Source organism: Natator depressus, chromosome 8 (assembly GCF_965152275.1).
Source record: "Natator depressus isolate rNatDep1 chromosome 8, rNatDep2.hap1, whole genome shotgun sequence".
Classification (NCBI taxonomy): Eukaryota; Metazoa; Chordata; order Testudines; family Cheloniidae; genus Natator; species Natator depressus.
In genome coordinates, this window is record NC_134241.1 from 95,661,909 (window position 1) to 95,679,892 (window position 17,984).

General features: G+C 42.8%; 1 protein-coding gene across 3 annotated transcripts in view; it reads right to left on the reverse strand.

Annotated features, from left to right (window-relative positions):
* Nucleotides 1-6,284: 6,284 nt before the first annotated feature.
* LOC141992520 (protein zyg-11 homolog B) overlaps nucleotides 6,285-17,984 on the reverse strand; it is a 40,268-nt gene continuing 28,568 nt past the window's right edge. Inside the window, exons 8-13 of one of the 3 annotated variants that reach the window (XM_074961724.1) lie at nucleotides 16,756-16,917; nucleotides 16,603-16,650; nucleotides 14,977-15,174; nucleotides 14,822-14,874; nucleotides 13,650-13,747; nucleotides 6,285-7,954 (exon numbers count right to left, since the gene is read on the reverse strand). In XM_074961724.1, coding sequence (XP_074817825.1) covers nucleotides 7,752-7,954; nucleotides 13,650-13,747; nucleotides 14,822-14,874; nucleotides 14,977-15,174; nucleotides 16,603-16,650; nucleotides 16,756-16,917 — 762 coding nt within the window. In that variant the 3' untranslated portion in view covers nucleotides 6,285-7,751. The remainder of the gene's footprint in view (nucleotides 7,955-13,649; nucleotides 13,748-14,821; nucleotides 14,875-14,976; nucleotides 15,175-16,602; nucleotides 16,651-16,755; nucleotides 16,918-17,984) is intronic. The other 2 variants (XM_074961723.1, XM_074961725.1) reach the window with 2 other exon arrangements.

Below are 17,984 nucleotides of genomic sequence, written 5' to 3' on the forward strand. Positions count from 1 at the left end.
GCCGGGAGCCCAGCCCGGCCACAGCGCAGGCGCCGACCCGCTCGCTTCCGGGGCGGGGCTGCCCGAGCTCGGGGCAGGGAACACGGTCGAGCTCAGAGCTATGGATGGGGCGAACCCTGAAGGGGCTCAGCTCCCCTTCCCGCCCTATGCCGCGGGGCCCTAGGAACTCGCCTCGTCCTTGCCCTTCCCTTCCACTTCCCACGCTCGTACGGGCCTTCTTTTGGGAGGAAGCAGGGGGGTTATGGCCTCCTTGAGTCCTAACGCCCCGGTACCTGTCTGGTCACTTACAGATGCAGAGCGTGGTCTTCACTGAGGGATAACTTCAAACCCCTAACGGCGCAGCGTGCTAAAATACACCACCCAAGCCCGTTACCTTTATGACAGGTTTCAGAGTAGCAGCCCTGGTCGTCTGTATCCGCAAAAAGAAAAGGAGTACTTTTTAGTCGCTAAGGTGCTGCAGTTACTCCTTTTCTTTGTGCTAACTTTATATTTCTTTCTCCCTGATTTCTGTTTTTCCAACCTAACGAGCTCAGTATTGCCAACGCTCATGATTTTGGCTTGATGCTCATAATTACTGTTTTCCTTAAAATGCCTCAGCTCCTAAAGCCAAGGGGACAGGTGATGATTTCAACTTTTAGTGTTAAAGAAAAGTAAGTTTTGAGCCTGTGTGACTGTAGAGAAAGCTTCAAAATGTGACCCTAGTGCCACAAGGGCTCAAAAAGCAGAAGCCAAATAAAAAGAACACTATTATTTTTACATAATCTTATGATTTTTAAAGCCCATTTCATGATTTTGAAGAGCTTGACTCATGATTTTTTAACATACTAAGAGCTTAATTTAAAATATAGTTTTATAACTACCACATCTACAAGGGAAGATGGATTCTTCCCATTCTGCACCTGTAACACCTGCCCCGTAAAAAGATTTTACAGATAAAATTATGCCCTTAGTGACTCAAGCATCCTCATTGCCTTGAGGTTGCCTGGACTGGTACAAATAAATGGAACTTCCTAAACAATTCTGTTGATAAAGCACATGAGGGAATAGAATTGAGCTCACTCTACCTTAGCTGTATCAGGTCTAGAGGACTAAATAGGAATAAAAAGAAAAAAAGCTTATCAACACAGTGACTAGATAAAAGTCTGATTACACACAAACAGTAGATGTAGTGGGCTCAAATTCTCCTCCTACATAGACTGGTGTAAAACAAAAGATTACTGTGAGCCCTTAGAGTTAACAGTTTACAAAAAGGAAAAACTCCATTATAAAGAAGTAGAATCAAATCCACAGAGTAAGAAATCCATAATCACTTACCTGAAACATAGCAGAACAGAGTCACACTTAAAATAAGCATACCTTTGGGCACCAGACTAAAAGCTAAATATTTTGGGCATCTGAGAAGGACATATATGAAAACCACACAATCTAGAGCAGGGGTGGTTCTCAAACTTATTTGATTGGGGCCCCCTCTTCATGTTATCACTTTTCATAGCAGATAACACCCCATTGCCACCCTTACTTCTGCACTGCTGCTGCCACCCTGTGGCTGACAGCCAGAGTCCCACCAACTCCAAGTGAGGGACTGAGGGCAGGGAAGGAGGCTGAGCAGCAGGACTCCAGCTGTCCCGATCTCCCAGCTGCGCGTCGCCTTCCTGCACAAGCCCCAGCCACCCAGGGCTGACAGCCAGAGCTCTTCAAAAAACAAACAAAAAACGCTACACAGCTCAGACCTCCCTTGACACATTCCCGCTCCTCCCTTGGAAACCATTGCCTAGTTTGAGAACCAGTGATCTACAGCATATGGTTATTGTACTTGAAAAACAATTGTTGCAATGTTTGGTTTAGGCTTTTATGGCATCAGCCCCCAGGGCAGCTGGGTGCAGAGGATAAACCAACAGATTCCAGTCTGAGGTCCATATTAACATCGATTCTAAATGACTTTATGAAAATTGAAGACCATCTGAAATTAGGCTTGCACAGTAAGTATGACCAGTCTTTACAATGATTCTGTTAAAAGAAAAGGAGTACTTGTGGCACCTTAGAGACTAACAAATTTATTTGAGCATAAGCTTTCGTGAGCTACAGCTCACTTCATCGGATGCATGAAGTGAGCTGTAGCTCCCGAAAGCTTATGCTCAAATAAATTTGTTAGTCTCTAAGGTGCCACAAGTACTCCTTTTCTTTTTGCGAATACAAACCAACACGGCTGCTACTTTGAAACCTGTCATAATGATTCTGTTGTGTCTGTCATCATCATAGTATTTAAGCATTATGAAAACTGAAGAGCATGACTTTGCTGTCACCCTAAGGTAAGTGAGTAGCCCCTCCGAAATCAGTCTGCCTATCAATGTACAAAGCTACTGTGAGATTAGAATCAGGCCCAAAGTGAGGAATACTGAGAAGGACTCAGTTCTCCATCATTCTTTAGGTATCACTGAAGTTTGAGTGTGAGGGAGGCTGTCCTTCTAGACCATTTCCCCTACATCAGAGCACAGTTCTTCATTCAGTCTCCCAACAGTTGAGTCTCAGTAGAGAAGCTGAAGTTTTACGCTGCTATTTAGTACAAGTTGCAGTGGCTTTTGGTAATGGACAAACTGGGGTGGAAGTTGTTCTGAGACCACAAAATTAATTTCACAAAGGCCATAGAGCCAGCCACCACATAACAATACTTTGATTGCGATCAACCACACAAGTCAAGCTGTGAAAGGCTGGCTATATGTCCCATTTCCAAATACAAACCATCCACTGGGCTTACTCTGTTCATTAGTGTTTGTAAAATATCTGTTTCTTAATCTGTATCAATTATTTTTCCCCACCTCCTTTCTATATCCTATTTTATATATTACCACAGTGAGAACAAAAGAAACATGGTTTTTCATTTCTGCTTTAACCATTTTTAAAAAGTTGGAAACTGAGCAATCTCCAGTTTAGATACACCTCGACCCCGATATAACGTGACCCAATATAACACGAATTCGGATATAACGCGGTAAAGCAGTGCTCTGGGGGGGCAGGGCTGCATGCACCGGTGGATCAAAGCAAGTTCGATATAAGGTGGTTTCACCTATAATGTGGTAAGATTTTTTGGCTCCCGAGGACAGCGTTATATCGGGGTAGAGGTGTACTTCAATGTTCATAAGAAAACATGGAAAGAACTTTTACAGAAAGTTTTACTTGTCTAGAACCATTTTCCCGAAGAATCAAATTTAGTAAAATCAGAAAAAAAATATCACAAAAGCTCTACAAAAGCAAGAGAAACATTAGCTAAAATTCCCCCTATGGAAGGAAATGGGTCAGGTAGCACATTTCTGGTCTAGTCCAAAGATTTGACAGAGATTATTACTCTGTTAATGGAAACAAAAAAGTTGTTGACTCACATCGTAACGTAAGATTGTAATGCACTTTGTTTTTCATTTTAAGACAGTCACACTGTCAAAGGGAAATAAGTGTTTTGCTACATTCATAGATGGTGGCAACTTGTATTATTATTTACTAGTAAACAATAATACACCTTTAAACAGATATATAGTCCATTTTGTACGGACTCGTTTTGGCTCAATGCAGCCTCTCTCATTTCTGTCAAACAGCATGGAACATATTCATTATTCTAAAAGAAAAAAAGCGTACATACACATTTATTTAGGCAAAGCCTATAGTTAACATACAACATTAACACCCAAATAAAGCATTGGTTAGAAATGTGTGTTACAATCCATATGCAGCATGCCCCACTCATCTGGACCCTGTGGGGAAATAGTGTTTTGTGTCTGGATAATTGAAAGTACCTTAAAAACACAACCATTACATTTACTGAACAATTTGTCACATTTTACAGAACTATGCTGCTGTATCACAGTGTAAACAGAAGAAAGGCGGATGATATTTGACACTTAGTATGTAGTTTAAAAAAAACTATTTTCTGTTTAAAAGGTTGTAGTACACGTAGGGAAACAATTATGGTTTCTTAGTAAATCTTGCATAAGCTTTTGTGCAAGTAAGTAGTGTTGTCCTCTTTTCACTGTCCAACAGAATGCATGTTGCAATCTTATGTCCCCCTTTCTTCAGAAATTCACACCATTGTGGCATAAGGACCTGTTGCTCTGTTACTTTGTCCATTACCATAAGCCACCTGCTAACACAAATGCCAGATTTTGCCAATAAAAATAATCACCTTTGTTCATAATTTGAATGAGAACTCAATTTTCCACAAATTAATTCTCATACAATAACCATCTGAGCTGCTGATCCCTATGGTTTGTTTTTTTTGTTATCAATCCATCAATGGATTTAGTGCACTGTCATTTAGTCAGATTGTGCTATATGGCAACAATATACTTGCTTTGCAAAAAGATGCCAAAAAACTAAACAGAAAGGCTTTGTAATAGGTTATTTGTGAAGAAGTTGAGTGGTCTCCCTCTTTTTAAATAAGACTGACAATCATTTCTCATTGCCTAACTTTGATCCAATAATTTAAGAATGCTTAAGAAGGAATGAATAGCATCATATAAAGACACAAGACTAAATGTACATCATTCATTCAATGAATATTAAAGGAAGTTTTCCTATACAACTCAACTCTGAATGAAGACAGATCTGACACCATTCCCACATGGAACAGTTTTCCTGTTTAAGTACATTTAATCTTGAAAATTACAGTAGTTGGTAAGCGTTGCTGGGGTAACATTCTGAAATTGTTCAGAAAGCTTTTAGGGAGAAAGCTGTGCAATTAAAAGGTTACCTCTGTTTGTATACCATCCTAACAGCCCAGAACCGTCACACAGCAGGAGCCCAGCTGAAATACTGATAGCAAAGGAAAAGCCATGGAAATCATCATAGCTATGGGAAAAGATGGTTTTTAAAACGCAGTTCTTTGCATTCTACTCTTCATCTTAAACTTGGACATTTCAAAAAGAAAAAAACAAACCAACAAAAAAACCTCTCACACAATAGGTGACAGAAAATAAGTTTTGACTCACCAGTGATGTGAACTCCAGGCAGAATTTGGCCCAGGAGTTTCACAGACTAAACAAGGTAAATGTATAGCATGAGCTGTATCATTTCATTTAAAACATGTACAGTAGAATATTTAAGTTATATAACTTTCAAAACCTTTTTTAAAACAGTTAGAAAGCCTCATCTCACGTTAGAGAAGGCATTAGGGATAAATGCTAAGTATAACTATCACCTTCCCATCACAGCAGTTTCAGAATATTATGAAATCCTATTAGATAGGCAGACAAGCTAATGATTTGTCCTTTAGCTTCTAATAAAGGGTACTTAAAACAGCTGAATGCTGTCAGCTAAACCAGAACTGGTTCCTCTATTAGAAGGAATGTATTTTTTGGTAAACATGTTTTTGTTTTGTTTTATGAATGTAGTTTATAAACTGATAAAACATTTATACTGGAATAAGGAGACACTTCCTCAGGAACAATCAGTCTTTGGGCAAAAAATTCAGTTTCACTATTCTTTAGATTGCTTGAACTACTTAATTGTAAATCATCTCATTTAATTTCAATCAAGGTAACCTCACCAGTTCATACATTTACAGAAACATTTAAGTTAGAGTAGAGGCATTAACCGATTATTCATTCATAATATGGCAAATATCACAAGTGAAATAGACATCTTAGTGTAGTAGTCACCTCCACAATCAATATACCATCAGTGACTTCTGAAGAGTAGCCTGGAATGGGCTATGTTAAAGATCATGAAAGAGTGCATTAGTGACAGCTCTGTGTGGCTGCATTATCCTTGTTCCATAATCTCATGAAGTGGTGTCCTAGCTAGCCAAACTGGTGCCCCAGTTTCCATTTTGGGTCATATACCGATATAGACTTTGTATAGTTTAATCTAATGTGTTTAGAATAGCCATCTTACTGGGGGGAAAACAGCATTCCAGATGGTTAATATGTTCATTTAAAAACCTCTCAGTACCAAGTGATACAAAGTTTCCATAAACTCTGATATTGGTGGATTGTGTGTTCCATTTCCTGCAATGGACTTTTCACAGCAGAAGTCAAGACTTCGCCAGTCTAAAAGGTAAAAGTAACTGCCCATAAAACACAATTCTTCGGAACTTTTTTAAAAAATAAGTCCCATAATTTTACATTTCTGACAATTTTCACTTCTTTTTGGGTCAAGGAAACTACATACATTCAGGTGTATGTAGAGGAATGAAGCTACCCAGATGATACCTTTGTACAAAACAAAGCATTATGCAATGTGGTAATGGTAACATTACTAAAGCAGTCTGTTAATGTTTCTAACACACACACTGTAATGAAACTATTCCAGATTGTAGGTGGTGTGTTAACTCTATTATAGTGAAGTAAAGTGGTGTTGTGTCAGCTGTCCCTTCCCATAAGGTAAACAGTACAGTGATTTTCACTTCAGGAATTGGAACTAAAATGCCAATAAAGTTCAACAATAGTAGAATCCTGTTCCATTGTTTGGAAGGGAGATGTGAAGACAGCCATTTGACAGTACAAGAAGAATCAGTAAACAATGCTTTGAAATAAAGGGAATTTGAGCTCACATTGTAGCTTGCTTCCATCACTTGTATTTAATCAAGCATTTGTATGCTGTGGAATCTCCATTTCATTCAACACCTCTTTTAAACTCAAACAACAGGAAGAAATACGTTTTTACCATTGACAGCTTTATGTAAAATTTCACACTCTGCACAACAATGCAATTTACAAAGGACCTTATATATGATGTTGGGTGATATTTTGTACTGTAATGCATTGGGAATACAAATCACTGCACAATACTGACAAAATATATACAAGAAATGGCAAGGCAATCAATAATCGGTTATAAAAAGATGACCAAATATCTTGGTTCTCCCATCAAGACATGCACCTCCATGTGATGGGAAGGACTACTCTACTTCAACTAACATTTTGAGCTCTGATGTGGAGTTCCCTCCTTCTCCTACCACTTCTTTTTTTAAAAAAAACAACAACTTAGTTTTAAGTTTTGAACCTCAAACTCAGTTTATCCTTTTAGTATTTCAAGCTTTCCCCTGCCCCCACTTCCACCTGTACCTGTTCCTCCAGAGCAGCCAATTCAGTGTTTCCCATTTGCACCCAAGCAGTGCTGATCCTAACCTTGCTGAGACAGCATAGATGAGTCAAGGGAAGCCAACAGCTGGAAAAGACAACAGTCTAGTGCTGGAGAGACAAAGGACAGAGGTTGCAGGTCCCAAGACGAGGTGTTTTGAAGACTCAGTTGGGCTTATGGAGGGCCCATAAACAATGGGACATTCTGGTTACCTTAAGTTACAAGTGGTACAGTGTTTTTAATGTGTGCATGCGTGAATTTTTGTTTAAAGCTGTGATTGTGAGATTCACCACTCTTGCAGACAGTTCTATTGAAACACTGAGTTGGTAAACAGTTCTATATTCAACAATGACATGGATGAAACAAGCTCTGTGTCCCACGATTAAGTCACAAAACAAGATATTCCTAGAGGTTTGGTTTTGGATGTGCATTCCAAACTATTCAAGTCCCACCTTGCTGTAGTCATCAGTAATCCTATAGGTATGACTAGATCAAGCATTGATCATAGATCCCCTTAGAAGTTGTCATTGAAGTAGACATTTGCCCAAGAGTTACCACAAGTGGTATCCAGTACCACAATTGTTAGCAAATAACTTCACTGGTGACCACTGTAGTACAAGTCACTCCAACTACACGTGTGATAAAGGATTATTACAGAGAGGATGGTTTACACACTTATACCTTCAGCTTTCAGTTTGGTTTGGCTTGGCTTGTGGCTGCTTTTTACATGGAGGCGGTCTCCCATGACGTACAATATGTTTTTCTAAGCTATCTAGAATGGCAATTGCAATTCGCTGGACATCTGGATCAGTTTGGCCATTTTCCTTGATGTTGTATAAGTGCTGCAATCCACCTTCTTCAATTAACATGTTGCAATACCTGGCAGCTGAAATGAGATATAAGAAAAAAGTTAACTGTCTATAGAGAAGAAAAACAGTTGTGAAATACACTCAGGTGTTGGTGTTAACTCTGATCTATCTATTATTCCAGTCAACATTTAGGACATTTGAAAAAGTGTCTATAAAATTGCATTGTCATTCCATAAAATTTTATTGTAATAGGAAAGAAGGTTCTTGTGGTTAAGATCTTTGACTAGGCCTCATATCATCTGGGTTCAATTCCCAGCTCTGCCGCTGACTTCCTGTGACACCCTATCAAATGTGAATAATACTTTTTTCTCTCTCATTTGTGTTGCAATGATACACTCTAATATTTTTGGCACTCACATGCCAATGTGATCTAAGTAAGTACCTAAACAGACAAACTGCTGTAACTGTTGACTGCAGTATGTATCAGTTAGCATGACATGGTATCAGAAATATCACAATATTAATATTGCCCTATTCAGTGAACAGGAAAAAAATTTCACAGAAACCCAATGCACTGACCATTGATAAATGTGACTTTTAAAAATGGTACCTAGTGTAAGTTGCCAGGAATGCACCCCTCCTCTCGATACAAAACTTCACATTTCTGACCATTTGTATTATTGATTTAAAAAGGTATGTAACACACATTTCAACTATACATGACTTCAGCACTCTTACATACAGGAGCACTGATCATATCTGGAGCCACGTGTATAATGCAAAAATGCACAATTAAACTGGAGCACAGCTTAGCTTGAGAATCTAAGTTTTCATTTTTAGAAAATTAAGTCTCTCATGGTTGTAAAGATAGCTTTCAAATCACGAGCCTAATGTAACTTAATGGAGTGATAGTTGCCTACAAATATCTGTCAACAAATCTATCCATAAATAACAGCTCGGAGACGTTTGAACTGTCCCCAGTTACCTCAGTGGGAGGACACTGAGGTTAACAATTTAAGCACGGACATTAAATATTTCACTGCTGATCAAATTTAGCAGAATGAAGTCAATATACTTAGCTGACAATTTTGGATGTTGTGTGAGATATTGGAGCATGGTTCAGAGGGGCAGCTAGTTCTTATCAAGGGTTGTCAATGTGTGTGGGGAGGGAATGACAAAAGGGGAACACCTCCCACTCCAGGAATTTAAACCCTACTCCTCCCAACCTTAAAGTTCTCTGTCCTTGTCCAACAGAGAGTTGGTGAGGAAATAAATGCCTCCCCTCCCCAGTACCAAGAGCCCCACCACCTCCTGCATATCAATAACCAAAAGCTCCCATGCTTCCCCAACTGAACCGTCATGCTTAAGGGCACAGGGAAATCTCTAAATAATGCATTAGGAAGATTCCCCTAAAAGAAGGTTACTCTATAGCTATCTACCGTGGGGTTTCCTCACACCTTCCTCTGGGAGCATTTGATACTGGACACTGTTGGAGACAACACAGAGGAACAGGTGGACCACTGGTCTGATCCTGTATGGTAATTCCAAGCTTTGTTGCCTAGCTACCAATTTCTCCAGCTTCCCCTATGCTGACAATTTCTATCAGGCCATTACTCATTGTCAATTCAAATATCTACAGCACGTGTAACATTTAGAATTTAGGTCAGTATAATACATATACCAAAATTAATAAGTTATATAACAGGCACTATACTGATCTGACAGTGGGGGTTCGGGGGAGGGAGAGGGAATACACAAAGGAGAAAAGGGCTTGGGATAGGCTGGAGTCCCTGCTGTGCAATTTCCGTTTAATGTTGCCACATAGGTTACAGTGTCCTAGTTATACACACTCCACTATCTTTAGGCTGGTCAATAATACAGCTTTGTCAGCTCATCTCTCAATTTGGGAATGGTCACCCTGGACCTAGGACCAGTATACCCCTAGAAGAAAATCCCTACGGAACATTTATACAGCACTACACATATGACCAAAAAGCTAAGAAATGGAGTTTTCCCTTCCTGTGGTAATCTGTTATGCACTGTTACTGTGTGCTGTTGTATACATACATTTCTGTTGTGGAAGAAGTGATTTGGGCCCTGATATAAGCAGGCACAAAACCATTGCTGTCAATGGCATTACATACCAGCACTGAAAGTAACTCATTGATCTCTGGGAGGAAAGCTGCTATACACATACACTATGGAGAGTAGTGAGGGCACATGCACTTAAATCACGTGAGAAATAGACACAATGAGCATTGAAAGTAGTGAATTTGTTCAGTCATGTTGCATTTAGGTACTCTAAAAGGGAATTAATACTTTTCACTTACCGCACCTTTCATCAGATCTCAAATGGGGCATTGAGATTAAGAAACCCACTTCATGTTACATAGCAAGTCATTGCAGAATGGAGATTAGAATAAAATGTTTAGCTACCTTTCGTAATTTTTGTTCTTCGAGATGTGTTGCTCATGTCCATTCCATTCTAGATGTGTGTGCACCCACGTGCACAGTCGGAGACTTCTGCCTTAGCAATATCCGTAGGGTCAGCTGCGGCACCCCTTTGAGTGCTGTGCTCATGAGTTGGTATTTCAGGAGCTGCCAACCCTATACTCTCAGTTCCTTCTTGCCAGCAACTCCGACGGGGGGCAGAAGGGCGGTAATGGAATGGACATGAGCAACACATCTCGAAGAACAACAGTTACGAAAGGTAGGTAACTGTTTTTTCTTCTTTGAGTGCTTGCTCATGTTGATTCCATTCTAGGTGACTCACAAATATCCTTGGACGTGAGCTTGGAGTTCACAGCCTACGGGCTTGCAGTACTGTTCTACCGAAGCCAGCATCATCTCGGGCCTGCTGGCTAAGTGCATAATAGGACATGAACGTGTGGACAGACAACCAGGTGGCCGCCCTACAGATGTCCTGGATAGGCACTTGGGCTAGGAAATCTGCTGAAGAGGCTTGCGCCCTGGTTGAGGAGGCGGCAACACTCACTGGAGGTGGCCCCTCTGCCTGGTCTTAGCAGTAGCAAAGAAGGTGGTGATCCAAGAAGAAATGGATTTGAGCAGAAACCAGATGACCTTTCATTCTGTCGGCCACTGCGACGAACAGCTGCGTAGATTTGCGGAATGGCTTAGTCTGTTCAATGTAGAAGGCTAGCACCCTTCTAACATCTAGGGAATGCAGCCAACGCTGCTCCTCCAACTTATGGGGTTCCGAAAAAAGGCGGGCAGATAAATGTCCTGGCCCACATGAAACTGGGAGATCACCTTGGGCAGGAAGGCTGGGTGTAGACAGAGTTGGACCTTTTCCTTGTAAAAGCTGTATAAGGCGGGTCCGAAGTAAGTACCCTAATCTCAGAGACCCTGCGGGCCAAGGTTATTGCAACCAAGAACACGACCTTCCAAGAAAGGAGGAGGAGAGAACAGAAAGCCAGAGGCTCGAAGGGCAGGGTAGGGTGCCATGAGCCGGGATAACATGAGATTTAGGTCCCACAGTGGTACTGGGTCCCTGATGTGCAGTTAGATGCACTCAAGGCCCTTGACAGTCATTCCGTAGGTGAAAACCAACCTGCCTTCTAATGGCAGGTGGAAAGCCGAAATAGCAGTCAGATGGACCTTAATGGATGACAGGGACAGGCCTTGGAGCTTGAGGTGCAGAAGGCAGTCCAGGATTAACTGCACTGAAGCCTGCTCAGGCCAAATGCCTTTATTAGAGGACCAGCACATAAACCACCTCCACTTGGCCATGTAGGTCACTCTAGTGGAGGGCTTTCTGCTGCCCAGCAAGACTTACTGGACTCCGGCCAAGCACTCCTGCTCCTCTGCATTTAGCCATGCGGCAGCCAAGCCATCAGGCGCAATGTTACCAGGTTTGGGTGCAGGAGAGTGCCAAGGTTTTGTGGCAGCAAATCCATCTGGAGCAGTAGCCGAAATGGAGCAGCCACCTAGGTGAGGGGCTGAACTCTCCCTCCATCTCGGACCACTGCCCTTCTGGCTACCAGGGCAGAGCCATAGATGCCTGAGTCTGTCAGCTGATCCTTGTCGGCGACCGGTAAGGAAAGGGCGAAGAACAGTGCCTGCCTGAATAGTGGTATTGGGGAGTCAGAGACTGGTGCCACGACTAGGAACGATCCCGCACCAAGAGGGATCAATGCCAGCGGGACTGCCTAGGTGATGAGGATCTGCACTGCAGTGATCTCTGATGGGAGACCTGGTGGTACCGCAGGTACAGGGATGGGCGTCGCAACTCGGATATCACATGTCTCAAAGGTGGCAATCTTGATGTTAGAGACCTGGATCTTCTACCCAGAGATGGAGGCTGCAGCACTGGGGCCCTACTCCGTGGTGACAGGGATCAATGTCTGCAGTCCGGGGACCAGGGATGCTCCATTGCTTCGGAGGGAGGTCCCATAACTGGCTTTAGAGGTCTGGGCCTTAACTGGGTCCATCGCCTGGCTTGGCATCTGAGGTGCTGGCCGGCCTACTTGGTCCTTGATTGCCAGGGCTGCCTCAGGCACAGGTGGCACTATGAGGGGCCGGGATCCCCTGCTGCTCCCGGGAGTTGAAGGTGGATCCCTAGCTGGGCTTGGGGGTCCGACCACAGCAGCTCCAGGGTGAGCATGTGGCCTAGCACAGATCCTTTGCTCAAAGCCCCCTTGTCCTGTGATGCTGATGGGCCTTTGGGCTTCAGCCACTTCTTGGGCACCAGCGAAGGGGAACGGTGCCAGGCAGGTTCTGGTGCCGGCAGTGTGCTGCACGCTGACACTGAAGTATTCGGCGTGGACTCCAACCAGAAGGGCTCCAAGCCAGGATGAAGTGCAGCCTCCATGAGGAGGGCCCTCAAGCGGCTATCCCACTCCTTTTGAGTTCAAAGGTGAAAGTTCTTGCAGATCCTGCACTTGTCTTTTCTGTGTGATTCCCCCAGATGCTTCAAACAGCTATCGTGGGGGTCACTGATAGGCATCGGCTTGGTACACATTGAACATGGCTAAAAGCCTGGGGAACAGGACACGCCCTGCTCTGCAGCGAAGTCCCAGTCGGCACTCTAACTACTAAAACTATCTAACACTTAACTTAATGGTCAAACTAAAGTACCTAAAAACTAACCACAAAGGAGACAGAATAATGGGCTGAAAGAACCACTAACACTCTTGCAATGCAAGACAAGGCACTTCAACCAACCATCATGGGCGGTAAGAAGGAACTGAGAGGGCGTAGGGTTGGTGGCGCCTGATATACCGCCACATGAGCGCGGCACTCAAGGGGGCGCCACAGCCGACCCTCCGGATACCTCTAAGGCAAAAGTCTCCAACGACTGTGCACATGGGCACGCACACACCTAGAATGGAATTGACATGAACAAGCACTCGAAGAACCACCAGGATGACCCCAAAACCCCAGGAGATTACTGCTTGCTACACTCTCTGCTCTTCTTTAAATAGAATGAGAATTTATGTTGTCCATAACTTTGTATTTTATTTATTGCTGAAATTTCTGAACAAAATGCATTTCTAGAAAGCCCAATAAAGTATCTGTTTAACATGCATCTGTTTTTAATTAATGTGCATATCAAAAATAAAATCCATGTAGATAAAATAGTATAGTTTAAAAAAGAGTTTCTGCCCCTATTTTAAGCAAAACCTTAACATGCCTTTTCCCATCAGAGTTAAGGATGAAGACCATGAGAACTTCCTAGATTCTTTTAGTTATCCTGGTAGACTATATGTTAAGAGAGGTGAATTTAAAAGTAGTTTTAATCTTAGTACATACGGTTTTTGCTGCAGACATGCTGCATGGCCCACACTGCCCACAGCTGAACCCCAGGTGTCATGAAGCAGCCAAGTAGGGGGAAAAAAGGGTTGAAAGACCTACAGATAAAAAACAGAAACAGATGCTCTGCAATTCATTCGGATACCATAACTACTGAGACCATACCTTCACTACATATTTAGTTAAGGATATAGGTAAGAAAGACAATTGTGATATGTTAGAACAGGGGTTCTCAAACTTCATTGCACCACAATCCCCATCTGACAACAAAAATTACTACATGACCCCAGGAAGGGACACCAAAGCCTGAGCCTGCCCGAGCCCCACCACCCGGGACAGGGAAGCCAAAGTCCAAGCTCCACTGCCAGGCGGGGGGGCCAAAGCCTGACCTTGCTATCCAGGGCTGAAGCCCTCGGGCTTTGGCTTTGGCCCTGGGCAGTGGGGGTCGGGCCCTGGGCAGTGGGACTCGGGCTTGGGCTCTGGGTGTTGGGGCTCAGGCTTTGGCCCTGGGTCCCATCAATTCTAATGCCAGCCTTGGCAACCCCATTAAAATGGGGTCCCGACCCACAGTTTGAAAACCACTGTATTAGAGTCTTGGATGCAGTATTTGACTTTTGTTCCCAGTGCTTAAGATAGTTTACATATGTTATTTACCAGTAAATCACTACTCTAAGCCATAGCATCTGGTGTCTCATATTACTTACAGGCAGGCGTACCTGGCCTGTGTTACAGAATAGGTCATACAAGATGATCTAATGGTCCCTTCCAGCCTTAAAACCCAGGAATCTATGGCACACAATACCACCCTATATTACTGTAGCTCAATAGCTAATATGCTGTTTAGTTTCTTCATATGGTCCTTTGAACATTAATCCGCAAGTCTACCTAAAGAGGTAAGGCTGGCTGTAGGAGGAGACAGGAAAAGAACAGCCCTATATCCGCCTCTGAAAGGAGACCCAGGCTGACTTATTTCTCCCATCACTCCCAAAGGCCAAGCCACCTTATCCAAGGTAAGATACTAGAGGGTACCATCCAGAAGCATGGTTTTGTTCATAGGGACAATGTTTGGCAGGCAGCCTACAATGCTTCAGGCAGAGACCTCTAATTTTCAGAGCAAGTTGAAGGGTGCTAGAGTTAGTAAGTTCCAAACTTTAAATCAAGGCAGTAGTTACCTGTAGGCAACCATCTCACACTCTGGCGTTGGCCAATTCAAAATGGCTGAGTGCTGCAAGATAGAGAACCAAGTGCTGTAATTCTTAATGCTAATTACAGGCAATTAATATTAATATAACACAAAAGCAGGGAATAAATTTAGCTATTTCTGTACCAGTTGTTCAAGAAGAGATGTCCTCTGAGTGTGACTCAATGTCCAGGCCTGCTCTCCTCGAGATATCAAATGAGCAATAATCCCAGCTGCAAAGTAACTGACTTCTACCTCAACACTGTGCAATAGTTTACTGATGTGGTCTATGAAGTCCTTCCACATTAGCTCAGAATGTAGCTCTTTCACTTCTGCTATATTGTTCTGTAGAAAAACAGAATTGAGAAAATATCAATAGAAATAATGATGTATTAACGGGCGTATAACTTCAACTCAGTCATATGTATGGATATTAGAGGCAAATTTCAAAGTCATAGATGAGAGCTAGGCATCTATTTTGCCTTTGAAAATTTCCCCATTTTACTCTGAATTTGTCTAAAAGTTAACGGCGTTCACTTCCTACCTCAACACATTCCCTTCCATGAAAGACTCCCTCAAACCATTAAGACATATATCACTAAGTTATTTACGCTCTTTTTTTAAAAAAGAATAAAAACTTCTAAACAGATCCTTTTGAGAATTTACCCAGAGTGATGTAGGACCCTAAAGTCCCATTGACTTTTAACCTTTAACCTTCTTTTGAGTCCTTGAAGTCATTTGAGGATTTACTCCCTGCTCTTTCCTGAAGGCTCAGACTGTCCATAATAACTATTAAATAGCCACACCTACATAAGGTCATGCTTTGGAAACACTGGCAATGTAGTTTAAAAATCATGATGTCAAAAACGCATAACTCCCAAGAACCCAATATGTAAGATTAAAGGTTAAGAAAATAAAGTATAATTCACAGTGTACCATCTAAGCCAGGAGTGGGCAAACTTTTTGGCCCGAGGGCCACATCTCGGTGGGGAAATTGTATGCAGGGCCATGAATGTAGGGCTGGGGCAGGGGGCTGGAGGGAGTGTGGGGAGGGGTGCAGTGTGCAGGAAGGGGCTAAGGGCAAGGGGTTGGGGTGCAGGAGGGCTGCGGAATGCAGCAGGGGGCTCAGGGCAGGGCATTGGGATGCAGGAGGAGGTGTGGGGTGCGGGAGGGGGCTCAGGGCAGGGGCTTGACGTGCAGGTAGGATTTGGGGTCCAGGCTTCAGCCTGGCACTACTTACCTCAAGCGGCTCTGGGGTGGCAGTGGCACGCAGCGGGACTAAGGCAATGCCTGCCCTGGCCCTGCGCCACTCCTGGAAGTGGCCAGCATGTCTGGCAGTGGCTCCTGGGGGTGGGGTAGGGCAGGCGGCTCCACCGCGTGCTGCCCTCACCTGCGGGTACCAGCCCCGAAGCTCCCATTGGCCGCGGTTCCCCTTTCCCGGCCAATGGGAGCTCCAGGGGGCGGTGCCTGCAGGTGAGGGCAATGCATAGAGCCCTCTGCTCTCCCACCCCCTCGGACTGCTGGGACATGGTGCCAGCCGCTCCCGGGAGCGGCGTGGGGCCAGGGCACGCAGGGAGCCTGCCTTAGCCCCGCTGCGCCAGAGGCTGGCAATCCTGCGGGCCAAACTGAAAGCCCTGATGGGCCAGATCCAGACCGCGGGCCGTAGTTTGCCCTCCCCTGATCTAAGCCAATTCTCAAACAGAAATTAAATATGGACACAATTAAGAACAACTGGTATTTCTGTAAAATTTATAATTTTTCTATTCTTCTTACCAGAAGGCCAAGAACTTTCTGTTGGATAGATGACTCAGATGGGAAGGACTGTAAAGTGAAGCATAGCTTATGTAAGACACAAAATAATTGTTTGTTAATGCTGAAATTTTAGAACCAAGGAACGAAATCCACTGCATAAACCATAGTCCTCACCTCTAAGACTCTCATGAAGAGTTCTAGCCCTTGATTTTCAATAAAGTGCCTACATGTGGTTGGAGATTCATCAGTGAGATTCCAAAGCGCACTCAGGGTAAACTTGAGTGTAGTATCCACGAGATTCTGATTTGTTTTCTGCTTAACTATTTGTAGAAGTTGCTGAAAAAGGAAGAACAAAAAGGAAAATTAACTTTGAAGGTGTGTGCGCTATACCTATATCATCATCTTTGTTTACTTATGCACAGACTAGGGCAATAAGTAACTGCATCTCTGATTAGAATGGAGATTAATATACTTAGCAATTAACACAGTCAGTTTTTCCGTATATTTCCACTAATTATTTTTCTTTTATACACCCTCATGATTGTATTCTTTTATAAGAGAGCAAGTATATTCATAGCATCATAGAAATGTAGGACTGAAAGAGATTTTGATAGGTCATCTAGTCCAGTTCCCTATATTGAGAAAGGACTAAGCATTATCTTGACCATCACTGACATGTGTTTGTCTAACATGTTCTTAAATGAAAGAACATGTTAGATGATGAAAGAACATCTCCAATGATGGACATTCCACAACCTCTTAGGTAATTTTTTCCAGCGCTCAACTATCCTTACTGTTAGGAAGTTTTTCCTAATGTCTAACCTAAATTTCCTTTGCTGCAATTTAAGCCCATTACTTCTTGTCCTGTCATCACTGGATAAGGAGAACAATTTATCACCCTCCTCTTTGTAACAACCTTTTACATACTCGAAGACTTATGTCCCCCCTCAATCTTCTTTTCTCCAGACTAAACAAACCTACTTTTTTTTCCAATCTTTCCTTGTAGATCATGTTTTCTACACCTTTAATGATTTTTGTTGCTCTTCTCTGGACTTTTTCAAATTTGTTCAGATCTTTCCTAAAGTGTGGTGCCCAGAACTGGACATAATACTCCAGAGGAAGCCTTAGCAGTGCTGAGTAGACTGGAAGAATTCCTTTCATGCCTTGCTTACAACACTTCCGCTAATATATCCCAGAATGAAGTTAGCATTTTTGGCAATAGCATTACATTGCTGATTCTCATTTAGTTTGTGATCCACTATGACCCCCAGATCCTTTTCTACAATACTCCATCCTACGCAGTCATTTACCATTTTGTATTTATGCAATTGATTATTCCTTCCTCAAAGTAGTACTTTGGATTTGTCCTTATTGAATTTCATCCTATTTCAGACCATTTTTCC